The sequence below is a fragment of the Corvus brachyrhynchos genome, unplaced genomic scaffold (genome assembly GCF_000691975.1).
Source record: "Corvus brachyrhynchos isolate BGI_N302 unplaced genomic scaffold, ASM69197v1 scaffold307, whole genome shotgun sequence".
NCBI classification, from domain to species: domain Eukaryota; kingdom Metazoa; phylum Chordata; class Aves; order Passeriformes; family Corvidae; genus Corvus; species Corvus brachyrhynchos.
In genome coordinates, this window is record NW_008239288.1 from 942,040 (window position 1) to 958,586 (window position 16,547).

A 16,547-nucleotide genomic window follows, 5' to 3' on the forward strand; every position below is an offset into this window, starting at 1 on the left:
TGTATCTCTTCAGCAGTACAAACTTTTGAAGGGTCTTTTCTGTTTTCCCTGAATATACTTGCGCTCCAAGGAAATTAAATGAGAGAATTGCAAGTATGTGACTGCTTGGTCTTGGCCCTTCAAGGCTGAGGTACCTGTATGGTACTTCTTGATCACTCTAAGAGCATCTTTTTGTCTGGAAACATTAAACTTCTGTCTGGGAGGATAGTTGAAGTAATTTTTCTACAGAGGCATTTTCTTGGTCTAGTGGGATGTTGAAATTGCTTTGCAGTTGTTTGAGGAGTTAAAATTGCTCTTCCATGCAGGATTCCCAGTTTATTTTTTCTCTTTGTGGATCAAAATCCACATACACCAAAGAGGTTGTGGGCAAAGACTCTGCTAGTTACTCAGGCACGACAAGTTAAGGTAGATAAATGCTTTTGTGGTGCTCGTGGTGCAACAGCTAATTCAGCAAATGCACTAGGAAGCACCTGCCAAATTAGTGGGTGTATTAAACTTGAGCTAAGCTCAGCTAAAACATCCCCTGAATCGAAATCTCCTTTATTTGGAGCAAGGTAACGAGGAAACACAGCAATGGATCGTGCATTCTCAGTCGATCACGTAACAGCAGATGGTTAAAAGGAGCCTCTCGGATGCTCTTCAGGCAGCATATTCCTGCTAAGTGATTATTTGGTTTATTAATATCCCACTGTAGCACCTAGTGATGATCTGAAAGCAGCTTTATGGGCTGTGACTTTTGTGGTGATGAGCACTAGAGACTCATGGAATTAATAATGTCTTAATTGTTATTGCTTGAACATTGATTAAACTTGTTTAAGGACTTTTAAGGGATTCTGTCATCGAGCTTGACTGGTTTATTGGTGTGAGCCTGAACCTCAGAATGAAACTCTGGGGATACACTGCTCTATTCTGTCTGCCCTTGGTGTGGTGAATCCTTCGTGCCTCAGTTTCCTTTTTATGTGAAACTTGCCTGTGCTTTTGTAAATGTTAGCTTTGACAGGGTGTGGGTAGAGATCACCTTATCTTCATTGTATTGTTTGCATATAATATTACACAGTGACTGTGCGGGACTTTGTCGGTGGCCTGCAGCCAGGCTGAGGTTTGCAGAGGGTGTGAGAGAATTCATTGAGTGGGAACTGGGCGCCCTGTGTCCTTGGCTCTGTTTGGAAATCCTAGTTGAAGTAATTTGCAGCTTAATCACACATGGAAAGACTTCTCTTCCCAGGGGAGTTTTTATTCATTCATGTTTGCTGCTAGTAGAGCTCATGTTACAGTAGGAAACCACGATTCCTGACCTCTGAGTTGAATACATGTTTTAAAAATAGTGATGGGACAGAAGAAAGAAGAATAAATAGACTTCACTTTAAGGGCTTGCTCAAGCCAAATCGATATGCTGCAAAATACTACACCACATTTTGAGAAATGATTGAATCAAATTGGTTTTCAGGGGCTTGTGTCAAGAAAATTGTACATTGTTTATGGCAGTTGTAGAGTAATTCTGCATTTTTCATCTTCACCTAAGCAAACAAGAATTATCTTGAAGAAGCAGCAGGTTATTTTTGGATTTACTTTAACAGAGGGCTGTTGATGATAAATGGCTTCTAGAAGACTCACAGGCCCATCAGTGCAACAGAACTGATAGAGTAGTAAAGCAAAACAAATATTTACAGAGAAGGTTTATTTTGGGTGGAGGTTGGATATGTAATATTTTAGTTGTTTTAGTTGTAATAAGCCTGATGTTAACATTGAGGAAGTATGAAATGTTATGTCCTTATATAAGAAGAGAACTGCAGCTAGTTTATTCACAATATGTGCTAAGAGAATCGACCTCTACAAATGTTTTATTAACATCATGGTGGTGTGTTTTGAGGGGTTTTGGGGGTTGTTTTTTGTTTTTATATGGCATGCTATTGAACAGTGAGGGATTTGAGATGTGAGTTTAGCCAGGCGCCCCCAAGATGAGCTGTGGTGGAGGCTGAGGGACCCCTGGGCTGGCTCAGCCCAGAGCAGAGGTTTGGGGGGACCAAACAGCAGCCCCCTGTGCCTGGGAGGTGCTTTCCAAGGAGATGGAGCCAGACTCTTCACCAGAGTGTGTGGCTGGAGAGTGACAGGCCACAGGCTGGAGTTGAAACTAGAGGTTCATGTGGGTTTAAGGAAAAACCACTGTGAAGAGGAGTGAAGGGCTATCCACAGAGGCTGTGCAGCTTTGGGGAACTTCAGTGTCTTGCTGGGAAATGTCCTGAGCAACCTGCTCTCATCTTACAGCTGTTCCTGCTCTCAGGAGCAGCTTGGATTAGAAACCTTCCAAGCTTCTTCTGACCTGTTTTCCAATGATCCCGTATATTTAGCGTGTGTGGTAATAGCTGGTTGCTTGATTGAAGCAGGGAGGACTCTGAAGGGGTGACAGGAGAAGTATTTTAATTGCATGATCAGTGTCAGTACGAGGTTTCTGCCATGTACAACAATGCACTTCCACAGTTTTGAACTGTGGACAATTTTTATAGTAGTTTCACAGGTCTCTGTGAGACCTGACACTCCCACAGAATTCAAAAATGCTTCATATGAACTTGCCTTGAAGAACTCATGAAGGAGCCACCCTGAGAGCAGCTCACACTGGTGAGCTGTTTCTCCTTGAAGTTGCTCCACAGAAACTTGGTGTGTGAGATGGAGCACCACTAAAACACAGTTCACATCATCCATTCAAAGAAGCTGAAAGGTCTCTGCCAGGTCCACTGGACACATTCAAATCCAGAGTATCTTTTTTGCATCTGCTGAAAACTTCATGTTGTTTTGCTTCCTCATCTGTAAGCAGCTGCAGCTGGGTGATGATGGTACTGTTCAGTTTTAATGTACTGAAGTATTAAGGGAAAATATTTTTGCCATATCAAGTGGATTTTGATCAGACCTGAGCAACAATATTAGATTCCTACTGAAAGAAAATAGTTTAGGGATTAATCTGTGGCTGAACATAGGATTTTTAGCCCATGGGGTGAGAAAGGAAGGGAAGGGCTGGTAACAGTGGGATCTAAATTAAAGCACATATTCAGCTTTTACTGGAAAAAGCAAGGCAGATCCCAGTGATTCTCTGATTTGTCTCATAGCCCCGTGAGTACAGTGTGCAGCATTCAGCTGTTCTGCCAGTCAGGAGAACGGAAGCCTCTCGTCTTTTCTTTCATGTCCCATTGATTCTTCTCTGTAAACCCACATGCTGTGAGATTATTTTTTGGGGTCTGTTTGAGGGGCCAACGTTTCATCAAACTGACAACTGCAAATTCTGTGTGCAGGTTTTCACAACAGTGAAGAGAGACAGATTTTTCCTGAATGTGCTTTGTTTTGAATGCTGATCATCTTGTGATTGGTGCATTTGAATGGAAAGGGGTATGAATGGTCACGTATAAATTATTTGAAAACCATAGTTGACTTGTCAGCTGTTGATTCAAAATGTTGTGATTTGATATGTAGGTAATTTTTCTGTAGCAGGATAGGAAAGTGCCACTTTTCCAAATTAAATAAATCATCAATTCATTGCCTTCAGGTCAGTGGATTTCTGTGGATTTTCACTGGGTGAAATATGGCCTTTAAGAAATAATCTCACCTAGCTTTTTCTTCTCTGCTTTTCCACGTAGAAACCAGTCCCCCATCACAACAATTGCAGATCTGGCAATTTCCACATGGAAGCTTTTTCGCGATACAGTTCAGGGCTTGCTTATCCACAGAGGTGTTTTCCCCACAGCTAACATGACATTGACAGCACAAAATGAGACTCTGTTTTTGATACACATTCATAGTATTTAATATAGTCAGTGTTTAAAATGTCGTTAGGGTCTCAGTAATACTGATCCAAAAATGTTTCATCTGAATAGGCTTATTAAAATCAATAGGGATCTTCACACACAACCTAAATTATTTGTCAAGTTCTTCTTAAAATGGGGGAAACTGTCTCCAGGTTATTGAATGAAGGCTGTTGGAGATGTCATTGTTATGAAATTGCTGCCTATTTTAAAAAATGCTACTGGTGTTTGCTCTGAGAGCCTTTACTTTCTACAGACAAAACTAACCCAGGAAAAGCATGAGTGTTGCCAACGTAATATGCTGCCTTTGTGGTTTAGGACATCTTTAAAAGGCCTTTCAGTGTAGATTCACAACAGTTTTTCCCGTTTTACAGATACTGTGAACAAGGATACTGAACCCAAAGATCCATTTCCCATTCCAAGAAAGATTATGGCTGAACCAGACTACATAGATGATGACAATCCAGAATTAATTAGACCTCAGAAATTAATTAATCCTGTGAAGTCATCCCGGAATCATCAAGATCTCCATAGAGAGCTGCTTATGAATCAGAAAAGGTAAGAGTCTAAAAATCACTTGTGCCACCCTCCCACCCCAAACACCCAGCTTGAGTTTTAGTTTCATCAAAATGACATTGTACCCAAAACCCAGCAGGCACTGTTGATTCAGATCTTGTAAATTGCAAGACTCTGATTCTTAACTGTGGCATTTATTTCTGTTTGAATTTCATTTTGCTGTGCAAAAGCTTGCTCTAGAAGGCTTCTCTTTTAGTTTTTGAGAATACTCAGAGGGTCAGTTTTGAGAGGAAACAGTTCAGTTCTCCCCTATTACCTTTCATATGGATTACCTGGGCACTGTAATTTGTCTTGTACTCTTAACATTATCAAGTATTTGACAAAATTTTGCTGTTAACAGCGGGATGATAAAATCTGTGGGCTTTCACCATTCCCAGTGTGCTGAGTTTATGAGGCCACTTTTAAATCACAGAAATCATGTAGTTTATTTCACATGAAACTGTACTTGATCTGTCTCACAATGCAGTGTGATAGTCTGGTGCCTGCTATGCAGCTGCACAAGTGTTTCTTTGTATGTTTTGCAAATGCTGCCTGCTCCTCTCTGGGATGGGATGCACAGCTGTTGCTCTATATATTGCTTTTAGAGATGTAAAGAACCATGACTCCATTTCATCAACTTCAGAGACACGAGCACCTGGCCCAGAAATAGCTGAAGTTCTGTCATGAGATCTCTTCAGCAACAGAGAAGTCATTTAGAAAACACGTTAACAAAATAGCCACCAGACGACCTGGTGGAAGAAAAGGCACCAAGCCTGTTGATGCTCCTTTGTTTAAACCAGCAGAACCCATGATATCATTTGGTGATTTGGTGCATTGAAGACACCCAAAATTGATTTTCCAAAGGCAAAGTGTGGGGATCTGTAAAATAGAAGTGGAAGAACAGTATCTCAGAGTGCATTTGAGCAGAAAGCTGGTGGTAGCAGCCATTCTGACTTTTTGAGACTCAGGATCTTGATAAAGAAGAATAAAAAGTCATTAATTTGGCTACTCCAGCACAACTGAATTTTTCTATTTGGCAGGAAGAGTCACATTATGGCAGTTTTTCTCTCTCTTTTTTTTTTTCCTTTTAATCTGTAGGCATTGTAGTATTTTGGGGGAAGAAGGGGTCTTTTTATGTGTAATAGAAAAATCCTCACAAATTCTGGGCTTAGAGACTTAATTCTAAATGAATTGCATACACAATATAGCATTTCTTTAGTGATGAAGAAGGAGAGATATTTTACAGAATGCCAACTGAATTGGAAGAAACCGGCCTAAATAGGTGTTTGTCCTATTTTTCATTAATGGGATTAAACATCAAAGTCAGTTCCTAGCACCAAGAAGTTCATAGTCATTGAAAGAAAAATAGTTGAAGTTTCCTGATGATCTTAATCTAGAGGATGTGGAGGCTGCAATAAATTAAGACTATTTTTTTTCTTTTAAGTTTATGAAAGCATAAAGCACTTTTAAATAGTATGGAGTTCTTTTCTTCTAGGAAAATATCCTATTACACAGAAAAAATGTGCAGCCGTCAATACCTTCTCTTATTGTAATTTTGATTAGCTACAGCTGTTAATTTTAGAGTCTTATTTATTGGTGCACAAATGAAGTACTTTGAGGATTTTCACCAGCAGAAAAATTGCTATCCTTTAGAGGAGGGTTAGTCTTCTGTGCTTTGTGTCACTGTACTGGCTCTGATAGGAGGCTTTTCAGTAATGTGATATTAGGCTGTATTCTGCTTTGTTACACCAAACTGTCATATGTATGGAGGACTTTCAGTGCTCTTATAGAAGTCTGCTTAACATGCTGTTTATTTTGTTGCAAAGACACAGTGTAGACGTTGGCAGCTTCACTTTTTGGACCCATCAGCTCTGAACAGCCAGAAATGGATGTTGGAAGATACTAGCTAGTACTGGTCCAGTCATTCTCCATGCCCACTGTGAGCAGTGTCTGTTGGGTCTTGAACTGCTGTAGTTATTCACTGGCAGAAAGGGTCGTTGTTTTGGGGGAAAAAATAACCAAACCAGGATTCAGGGGGTGCTACCTCAAGGCACTGGTCACTTAAATTATTTTTACTTACTAGGAGTCAGCCTCAGCTCTGCAGAGTATTGGTGCTGTCCCTGCCAGAGGTGTTAACCCTAGCAGCTCTAACTTGTGTTGTAACACAATTTGCTCCCTCTATATCAAAGCCTTAGGATTTGTAATTTAACCAGAACAGTCACCAGGAGGTGATACAAGACCCCAGTTAATCCAGTATCCCCCAGTTTGGTGCTTTTCATTTTTACATAAGAGAGTGGAAACAGGACTGACATTACAGTTCTGTTACAGATCTGCCACCCTCACCTGATTGGATGGAGGGATAGATTACTTGTACTTTCTGCAGGTTCCCTTTGTTACAGCACATCTGAATCAGTCTGTGCCTCTGCTTTGTTATGGTGCGCCCTTAGGCAGAAAAGCAGCAACAGAATGTTACTTAGCAGCTGCTCTCTGGTTTGTGGCTGTCTTGACTGCTGATCACCAGTGTGGAAGCTTCCACTGACTCTGCTCTCACCAATCCACTACTAGTAGTAGTAGTAGTAGTAAAAAATGACTCCAGCTTTTCCTGCCTGACTTCAGTTTTACGTGCTAAAATGTAATTAAAATAGCATGAAACATAAAATATAAACACAGTCTTGTAGCTTCTGTTGCACTCAGGCCATGAGATCTATTATGAGAAATAGGGAACAGCATTTGGTGTTGCTAAATATTTGATTTTACTGTCAGGGTATGTACAGGGATAGAGTGTTGCATAATATATGGAGTCATTCCTAGATGCCACCATAAAATGGCATTTTAATGTTTTATTGGACATGCTGTCAGATATGCATATTAATGAATAATTAGGCAACCACAGATATATAGCAAGTAGGAAGGGTAAAAATATGCTTTCTGAAAGCTTAATCAGGTTGTTGAATGTCTTAAAGTTAAAATAAAAATGGTTGATATTAAACTTAACGCTGGATGCTTTCACATAATAGTCTTCACAGGAAAGACAATAATAACAAACACAAATTTCAGATCTCTCTGCTCTGCCTTAAGTTACGCTAATACCTGAATAACAGGGAGGATTTTATAACAAATTTTGAAACCATCATAGCATTACAGACATAAAAGAAATAGCTGGAGTCACAAAAATAAGTAGGAGTGAGTATCCAAGTGTGTGCCTGTATAAATAACGTCATGCATCTTCCCAAGGAGTGAGCTTTCTCATGCCGGAGTAGCTGGCTTGGAAAACAATTTGTGTTGAACAAAACATTCAGTTCATGTAGCACCTAAAGGCTCATCAGAGGGAGAATCCTCCAGGCTTTGTCTGGTCTCCAAGGTGACAGCAACTTTTTTATTCTGGATTTTTGTTGTCTTAGGCTCTTTGTGATGTTTAAGTGTAGCCTGGGAGCTCACACTGGAAACAGTTTCACAGCCAGGCATGTGTAAAGCAGTTACATTTTCAAGGAAAGGAGTGAATCCATGACTTCCCAGAGCGGTGTGACAGACCACTTTTTAGTTTTGTCCATGCAAACTTCTGTGGACAGGATACCCTGCACAGGATTGTCTGAACACAGCTGTTCTGAATTACTGGCCACCAAGCAAATTCTTCTTGTCCAAAATTTGTTCCTAGCTCTGATAGTGTCTTGATTTGTGGTGATTTTTTCAATCCATTCTTTTGGAATTGAGAGAATACAGTGAAGACTAAAGATGAAAGTTAATGAATTATACAGGAGAAATACCAGCATGCACATTAAAGGAAATCTCTTTGATGGTTATATGGCTTAAATTCTAACTTAGGGTACTGGTTAAAAACCAGGCAAATGGCTGAATATTTTTTCCTTTTAATTATTTATTTATATCCCAATGTATCTAAATAGGCAACTACTTAATTTTAGTAAAGCTGCCTGCAATTCTGTGTGAATTCCTGCTAATTGAAACTTCTCTTTTTTTTTTCCCCACCATGTAATTTGAAGGGGTCTTGCACCTCAGAATAAACCAGAGCTACAGAAGGTGATGGAGAAAAGGAAACGAGATCAAGTTATTAAACAACAAAAAGAAGAGGAAGCACAAAAGAAGAAGTCAGACCTGGAAATAGAGCTACTGAAAAGGCAGCAGAAACTGGAGCAGGTAAGATGGTGAATACCAGACCTTCACACATCTGCATCTGAGCTCCTCACCTGAGGCTCTCTTTGTAAATGGGAAAGAAGCAGCAGCCAGTATTTCTCATATTTCCCCTGATTAAATGCAGATATTTCTTAGGATAAGTCAAATCACAGGCTTTAATTACCTGTTCGTTATCACTTACTGTATAGAAACTGCATATGGGGTCTGCCTTTGGTCAAATGAATCAAGCACCAGCCAACAGGAATGTGTGGGGAGCACTGACACTATTTAACCATTGAAGCTGTGGTGATTTAGTTAATTTTTGTAGTCTAACTATGATCCACTAAGAATGACTGTTAGGCTGTAGTGCATCAAAGCTACATTTAATGAATTTTTGAAAATCAATTGATTCTCCTACGTTATGTAAGAAACTAGATTACTTTAAAAAGATCTTTCATAGCCTTAAAATGTGTGAGCCCATTGGTGTTTTCAAATGAAAGAAAAGGTCCTCAGACCCTGGGTGTGGAGATGATGTGGAGTTGGAGTTCCTTGTGGTGAAGCTTTTTGCCAGGCACAGGGCCAGCCAAATTTCTCTGTGCCTCTGGAAGCACTTCCTGTGCTTGCGAGGGAATATCTCTACAGTGAAACAGCTCATCAGAGAAGTCACTGTGCATCGAGCAATGCATTTATTTTTAAATAAATGAATGCTATAAATAAATGCTTTAAATCAGTATCTCCTGTGTTTCTCAATAGAAATCAATTAAACCAAATAATTACTATTAAAAATTAAATGTAATCCAATCATTATTTAGGTTTTAGGTTTTATTTAGGTTTTATTATAGGTTGGGTTTTTTTGTTTTAGTTAGGCTTAAGAATATTTTTGGAGAAAGCTATTGTATTTTTAAGTGTATCATCCTGTCATTTTTCTAATCTCTGTTAAGGACCCAGCTTTGAATCGTTCAGCTTGTGGGAAGATTTAATTTGAAACTGAGCCATCCAACGTAGATTATGTAGATTAGAAAATTCTTTTAGAAGAGGACAAGCCTGCCCATTGCAGACAGTGCTGTGACTTTGTAAACATCATAGGAATGGCATTAATTGGCACCATGACTCATGGAGGGACATTGTTGTGATTTATGGAAACAAGGCATGTCCCTTGTGGGTGAACCAGAGACAAAGGAGAGATTATTTAGGTGAGCTGTACGTGGTCCCCATTAATCAGGGAGACCTTGGTCTGTTAAGAAAGAAAAAAAAGCTCCTTTCAGGCACTTTTGTTAGTTTTCTAAAGGTTTTTTTTTTTTCCTTCTGCAAGCTCATCTGCCTTCCCTAAGGATTGCTAAGCAATCCACGTTCTGTGCCATGTGTGAGCCTGTGCTGGATGGGCACTGCACAGCCTAGCCACATAGAGCATTTCCATTCCTCACATGGAAATGTCAAGTGTCTCTGCATGGGCAGGAGCTCCAAGTTGGTTAAAACGTCAGTTAATGGGCTCTCAAAAATGAATGGCTAAGGAAGGTTTTTTGGTTTTTTATTGCTTTTTGTGCTAGCCAAACCAGATACTCCTAAAGAGGCTCAAGTTAGATACAGAGCTCCATACCTAAACGCTCAGAAATCAGTTCTGCAAGTGCGCTCAGTAGTAGCTGTTCACGTGTTCTCCCATGAGGCACATTCTTCCTTGTTCTGTTGTAAAAGCCAGAGAAGAGAATTACTGTTGTTTCTTTAATGAAGATGTCCAAGAAATTCTTAAAAAATGCTTCGTCTTGTTCTCATATGGGGCTTTTGCAGAGTTTTTGTCTGTCTGGCAAAGGTGGACATCTGGAACAAGCTAGAGCCAAGGACTTGAAAAGATTTATTGTTTATGAGAACACATACTCCCAAAGAAAGGCAATTTTATCTTTTCCATGAGACAAAGAAAGGAAGCAATTTAAAGGGTTTGGCATGGCCAGTTATTGAAACCTTTAGTTTTTTGTCTTCTGTTTCAATGATGTGTTTTCTATACTTTTTTTTTTAACATGTGATTCCCTTTTAAGCTGGAACTGGAGAAGCAGAAGATACAGGAAGAGCAGGAAAATGCGCCTGAATTTGTCAAAGTCAAGGGCAACTTGAGGAGGACGGTCCAGGAAGCAACAGAAGCACCAGACTCCTAGAGCCAGCGCCTAAGCCAGCACTAAGACTTCCAGCTTTCCTGCAGAGAGAGGCTTTTGCAAGTTGTCTCACATTTGCTCCTCATGAGGGGAAATAACAGCATCCAGCTGACACTTACTGAAGATGAGATTTTTAATTCCTGGGACGTGTGGATTAAAAAGACAGTATCGTAAACAGATCGACTTGCCAAATACAGTCCTGAGATCAATGGATAAGGAGTGTCTTTCTCAGTTCAGTGTCATGGACCAGGCTGACGTGCTTTCTCAGAGATTTTAACCAGGGATACTAGAGAAATTCCTTCAGTGTTGCACTGCTTTAACTCTTGTGATCCTAATTTAGTGGAGATACACAGATTATATTTTGCTTTAAAACAGAACAAAAATCCTCCTGTGATATCTTACGAAGCTTTGCTGTGCAGGTAGATTTCCTCCAGCTAGACCTACAGGCTGTGTATATCCCACAATAATTTGTGTTTAGTTGGAATTTTTACTAAATCTAGGAGGATATGAGATGTGCTGATTACTGCTGCCCATCCCCACTAGGATAGGCAGGTGTGGGCAAGATGAGAATGCTTAAAATTCACCAGCAGTGAAAAGTTAAGCAGCCTTAAAGCCCATTTCTTGCTGTTTGGCATGTAGAATTTGGGCTGTGAAAGAGCAAAAATCTGATGATCCTTTCGCCAGGGAGACTCCAGAGGCTGATTAATCTGTCTATAAAAGTTACACTGTTGTGTACAGGCCTGTACAGTGCTACCTGTGAATTTACCTCTCAAAGCAAAATGATCTGTCCTCTACTTTTCATGTTTTGAAATCCTGCTCACTTTGGTGTTGTGGCCTTTCTCCTCCAAGGACATGCTGAACAGAGTACAGTGGTAACACATTACTTGGTAGTGTTTGAACTCATTTGCTGGAACTGATCTGCCGTCTGTTCCTACTCTTTGCTTGCAGACACACGTTGCAGTTTCTGCAGTAGGGAAGTGTTTAAACCAGACCAAACCATTACTGGAATCTACTGAAATGATTTTTTTTTTCCTTAAAGTGAGGCATAAAATGAAATTCATTTTATCCCATCCTTCATTTAGCCTCAAGAAAGAAGGGAAGTGTGTTACCGCTGAGACTTTGTGTCCAATTCTGTCATCTTCTGCCTTTCTGCAAGTAGCCCCTGTGACTTGCCATTAAATAAAATATTGCTCAGCTTGCACAGGGACGACAGTATCTGATCCTTCATGCTTATGACTACTAGTTATCCAGGAAAGCCTGGGATGAGGAGTGGGGAGCAGATTGCTCATGTAGGATTATAGAATTGGATTCTTACCTGGTGTGATTGGGTACAGATATATCTTCACAATTTGGGGAGAAATCCTCGTCTTCCTTGGTTAGGATAGTCCTAGCTCTCACTGAAACTGTGTTCATCCATATCAGCTGAGGATCTAATCCCTAGCCTTTGCCTTAGGATGCTAAACACAATAATTTCTACTTTGTAATTACATTGGACATAAATGTTTGAGAGCACTTTTAATTAATATCAGCAGTGGCATGTTTGTATTGTAAAGGTGTGGTGGAGGGTTGTTGGTTTGGTTTTTATAATTCCTTTTGCCTTTCCTGTAAGTATTGGATGTTTTAAATACAGTTTCAGATTAGCACTTGGGACAAAATACAATTAGAAATGTTTCCTACATACAAACTTTGTCAAGATACAGGCATTTTTGTGAGGACGTAATCAGACTGAGGGTAAATTGAATTGCGATAAGCATATTGCCATTGATTTAGGCTTGCAGTGTGACTCACGTCTAGAAGATTAAATGTGAAGATGGTCTAACAGACTGTTCAGATTATAGACATACAAAAGACAAAGGCCAAATGTAAGACTCTTCCATGTTCCATCTCAACAAAGGAACACCCTGAATGCTGCAGGTTCTTCCCTCTCTCCTTCCTTTCTCCTGGAAGGAGAGGATCTTCTCTGGCAACACATCATTCCAACACTTGCACTGATTTTGTTTCATATTGTTCAGACAGCACTATGTCCAAGCCTTCCATTCCACTCTCATCTTAGCTGTTCCCAGCCTACCAAACATCCTGACTCTTGGTTTCACCTCCACATTAACCTTCTGCTCAGTATGGAAAAGTCTAGAAGTGAGTGAGGAACCCTTCCTCTGGCTTGAGCAGATCATTTCGTGTCAGCCATTTCCCCTTGGTGATCATGGCAATCCTACCACACGTGCACAGGGAAATGAAATTGGTGGCACCGGGGACAGTGGGGGACAAAGACCCCCTTTTTGGCTTCCGTGGGTGTGTTGGATTGGGCCCTCAAGGCTGAAGGCAGTCTGCTTTCTCCCCAGGTTAGCTTGTCGTTCAGGATAGAGTTTCTCTTTCTGGAACACAGCAGGCCAGAAAACTTCCTTGTACATACAGCATGAAGTTGTTTTTTGTTTTTCATTGGAATTAACTCTCCGTGTGAACAGAATATCAACGTGTGTGTTAGAACATCTTTGAATCCTGCTAATCCTTTTGTCTAGGAACCCCAGCCACCTTCATGTGGATTTTCACAGGCAAATGCTTGTCTTTGAAGTCAGGATTGGGCAACCCTTCAATGGGTGGCCAGTTAGTCACACCACAAGTGTCCTGTGCGGCTACTCAAGTAAGAAACTGCTTTGCAGTGAGCGTAAGCAATTCCTGCTCTGCCCTTCAAGCTATATGGGTTTTGAAGCAATCCAGCAAATACTTCAGTGATTTGAAAATCGCTCACTTACCACTTTGTACTTTTTTTAAAACTCTTGCTTTTGATAGTATAGTAGTAAATTTTTTAGCATTTTTGTGGCTTTAACCTTCTGTTAATATCTGCACTTGTTTGAGTGTACATATATAAATATATATAAATATAAAAAGGGAGCCTTAATGGATTTGTTTTCATAATTTAATATTTTTTGTATTTGCTCTTGTATAATTGTTTTTAACTAAAGGTATTACAAGAATGAGGGTGGAATACTTAGAACCAAAGTTATGCTTAATAAAATCTACTACATGCTTGGTGTATGTGGTGGTGTCTGTTATATCCTGCAAAAAAACAAACCTTGGGGGCTGCACTGAGATATCCGCATTGTTTAAAATTCTGCAGTGTGGGGGGAAGTATCAAGACCATGATGGCACTTGGTTCCCTAAAACCCTGCATCCCTGTTTGTATGTGCAAAAGTTGGCAGAAAGAGTTTGCTGCATCTCTTAGCAATATAATTTTTTGAATATATTTGATGCAGAAAGTTTTTAACAGGACTGTACAGCTGTTCAGGTAGCACAAAATGAAGCAGAGCATGAGGGAAAACTTCTGATGGGAGTCAAGTAATTGTGGAGATCATTCCCTATCCTTGGAATTGTCAGCCTAGCTCCATTTCAAGCAGGAGTGAGAAGAGAGTATTGAGCCTGGTTCTGAGTTCAAGTCCTACAATGGTCCTTTTAATTTAGCCAATGCTCCAACCTGTGGTTCCAGTAGGAAGGACTTGGTCATGAGAAAGAAAGCACAGGCACAAATGATTTGCTGGGTTAGGGTCAGACAGTTCAGTGCCAAAGACCAAAATCCTGTGTCCACAACAGACAGGAAAAGTAGCAGGGGATGAACAGGGCTGGAAGAGGTGTGTGCCATCAGTTCTCCACAAAGATCCTCGGCTCACACTGGTGAGCCCTGGTCAGCCAGGCAGGTGGCAATGGAGGGGGAGCTGGAGAGGAGCACAGGGCAAAATGAAGTGGGGGAGGAGGAGGAGAGCAGTGAATTCAGAACAGATGTCAGGAAATGCTTTTTTCCTTCAGGAACTGCTCAGCATGTGGAATGGTCCTGGCAGTACTGCTGATGCAATGATGCTGGACCCGCTCCAGGAGCTCTCAAATGCGGGGGAGGTAAGAAAGAACAGAGAGTTAGTAAGGGGTGAGTTTCTATGGCCTGTTGGAGATACTGCCCTGTGCTCTCCTACCTCAAGTGTAGCAAAATGTGCTTTGAATTATCCTTTGATATTTCACTTCAGCTCCAGAAAGAAAATGGTGAGGCCATGTGATCTGCTTTTGTAGCATGTCCAGAAGAAAAGATGACCTCCTTTTGTCTGCTTTTTTGGGTTGCATTGAGCTAATAGGTTTTGTCATGTAGGCTTTGCAAGCACCAGTCCACTGGGGACTTTGCCTGTGCTCCTGTGGCCATAGGCAGATGGGTTGTGTCATGCCATAGCTTTGTGGAAAGAAGTACCTTGAGGTCCCTTAGCTACTCTTAAAGGGTCCGTGGATAGTGTCTGTAACCTAAAATGCCTGGTGGTGCTTGTGACCAGTTTCACTTAAGAAAGTAACTGGAGACCAAAGAGCTGCTGCTGTGCAGTTTCCATGGGATCAGAACTGATGTCTTTGGGGGGAAGAACTGGAGGGCAAGTTGGGTTCTGAAGGCATTGCAATAGAAAGAGCACAAATGCTTGATGAGATCTGGAGGAGTGGAAATACAAGATACTTTCCCCCTCCCCCTGCCAGTTTAAACAGTGCTCTATTTGGAATCTTTCATCTGTCTGAGTTTGTGGTGCTCTTGTCAATATTAAGGATGACTCTCCTCCATGGAAGTGGCAGAAGCTGTGGCCAGAGGAAGTATTTGGTGGTGGTAATAGAGCACAGATGTCCTGACTGTCACTCCAGTGCTTGTGTTCCACAGCTCATGTTTTGGCATTGCTGCAGTCCTAGGTGAGGGCTGCAGTGAGTCCATCCCACGGCCTGCGGTGCCTCTTTGGGGTTAGCAGAGACTGCTTCTGTTCTCTGGGCTGAAATCTGAACCTCAACTACATGCATTTGAGCTAATCAGCCACTTTTCATTGATACCAGAGCAGAGCAGTCAGCCCTGTGGAGTGTGGTTACCTTCCTTTGACTGTGGAGGAGCCTACAACGCCTGACTCGTAGAGAACATTGTCTACGTTGCATGGATTCTGAAGCTGGGCAGCTCAAATGCCACCTCCAAACCACCTGCTCTTTTTCATGGAGTTTTGCATCCCAGGATAGATGAGGCACCTGGATGCCTTTAGTAAATTTGCCCCTTCATGTCTGTGTGGTTCATAATGTGATAAAGAGCCTGTCTCTGCACTGTGCCCACTGACTCTGGTGCTCAGTGCCACGGAGTCAGCCCAGCTCCTTGGAGGGGACATGGGGCCTCTGCAGGGGGCTGCAGAGGAGGGACCTGCCCCAAGCCAAATGCTGACCAGCAGGAGGGGAGGTGGCATCTCCACAGTGGTGGGAGAGAAGGAGGAGGACGTGAAGCACCTGAGAGGGGGCTCCAATAGCCAGAATCACCCACTGCTACAGCCATAGTACTTAATTATCTGAGTAACATTTTTGGAATTAACTGCTATTATGCACCCAAGTCTATAATCTCTTGGGTGGATGGCATGAGCAATTTAACAGAGATTGAGGCTGGCACATGGAAACTTCAGCCTGATTAAATGGGAAGGAGAAACATATTTCTTTCCCCCTCTTCATCTATTTGGAAACAAATCTTTAATAATGCAATCTAAATGCCAAGTCTGCTTCATTGTGCTCAAAAATTAAAGAGCACCCAGCAAGCCTAAGCCCCTTAGTGGGGTTCATTTGAGGTATGTATTGCTTGGTATGGAAAGGCAGAGGGAGCTGCCTGTGGAGCACTGAAACCTGCCGGCTCTGGAGTCAGGACATGGCAACCCAGCCCGTCTGAAATGGTCTCCCTGGAGGGGTTGTGTCCAGCTGGTTATCTGTCCTTCATTTGGCAAATGAAACCTAAAATATTCTCTGATGAAAAGCTAATCAGGAATTTGCTTTCATCAGTAGCAGCAGAAAAAGAGAGAGACCTCCTAAACTTACGCTGTCAAACCTGGAAAGTCCTTCATCACTGTGGCTGTGGGCCATACAGGGTGATTTTCTCTATTGTGCAGTTTGAGCACTTGTC

General features: G+C 41.4%; 1 protein-coding gene across 1 annotated transcript in view; it reads left to right on the forward strand.

Moving 5' to 3' along the window:
* FAM107B (family with sequence similarity 107 member B) overlaps nucleotides 1-13,651 on the forward strand; it is a 57,699-nt gene extending 44,048 nt beyond the window's left edge. Inside the window, exons 2-4 of the mRNA XM_008638365.2 lie at nucleotides 4,166-4,349; nucleotides 8,345-8,498; nucleotides 10,505-13,651. Of these exons, the coding sequence (XP_008636587.1) occupies nucleotides 4,222-4,349; nucleotides 8,345-8,498; nucleotides 10,505-10,621 (399 nt within the window). The 5' untranslated portion in view covers nucleotides 4,166-4,221 and the 3' untranslated portion in view covers nucleotides 10,622-13,651. The remainder of the gene's footprint in view (nucleotides 1-4,165; nucleotides 4,350-8,344; nucleotides 8,499-10,504) is intronic.
* The last annotated feature ends 2,896 nt before the right edge of the window (nucleotides 13,652-16,547 follow it).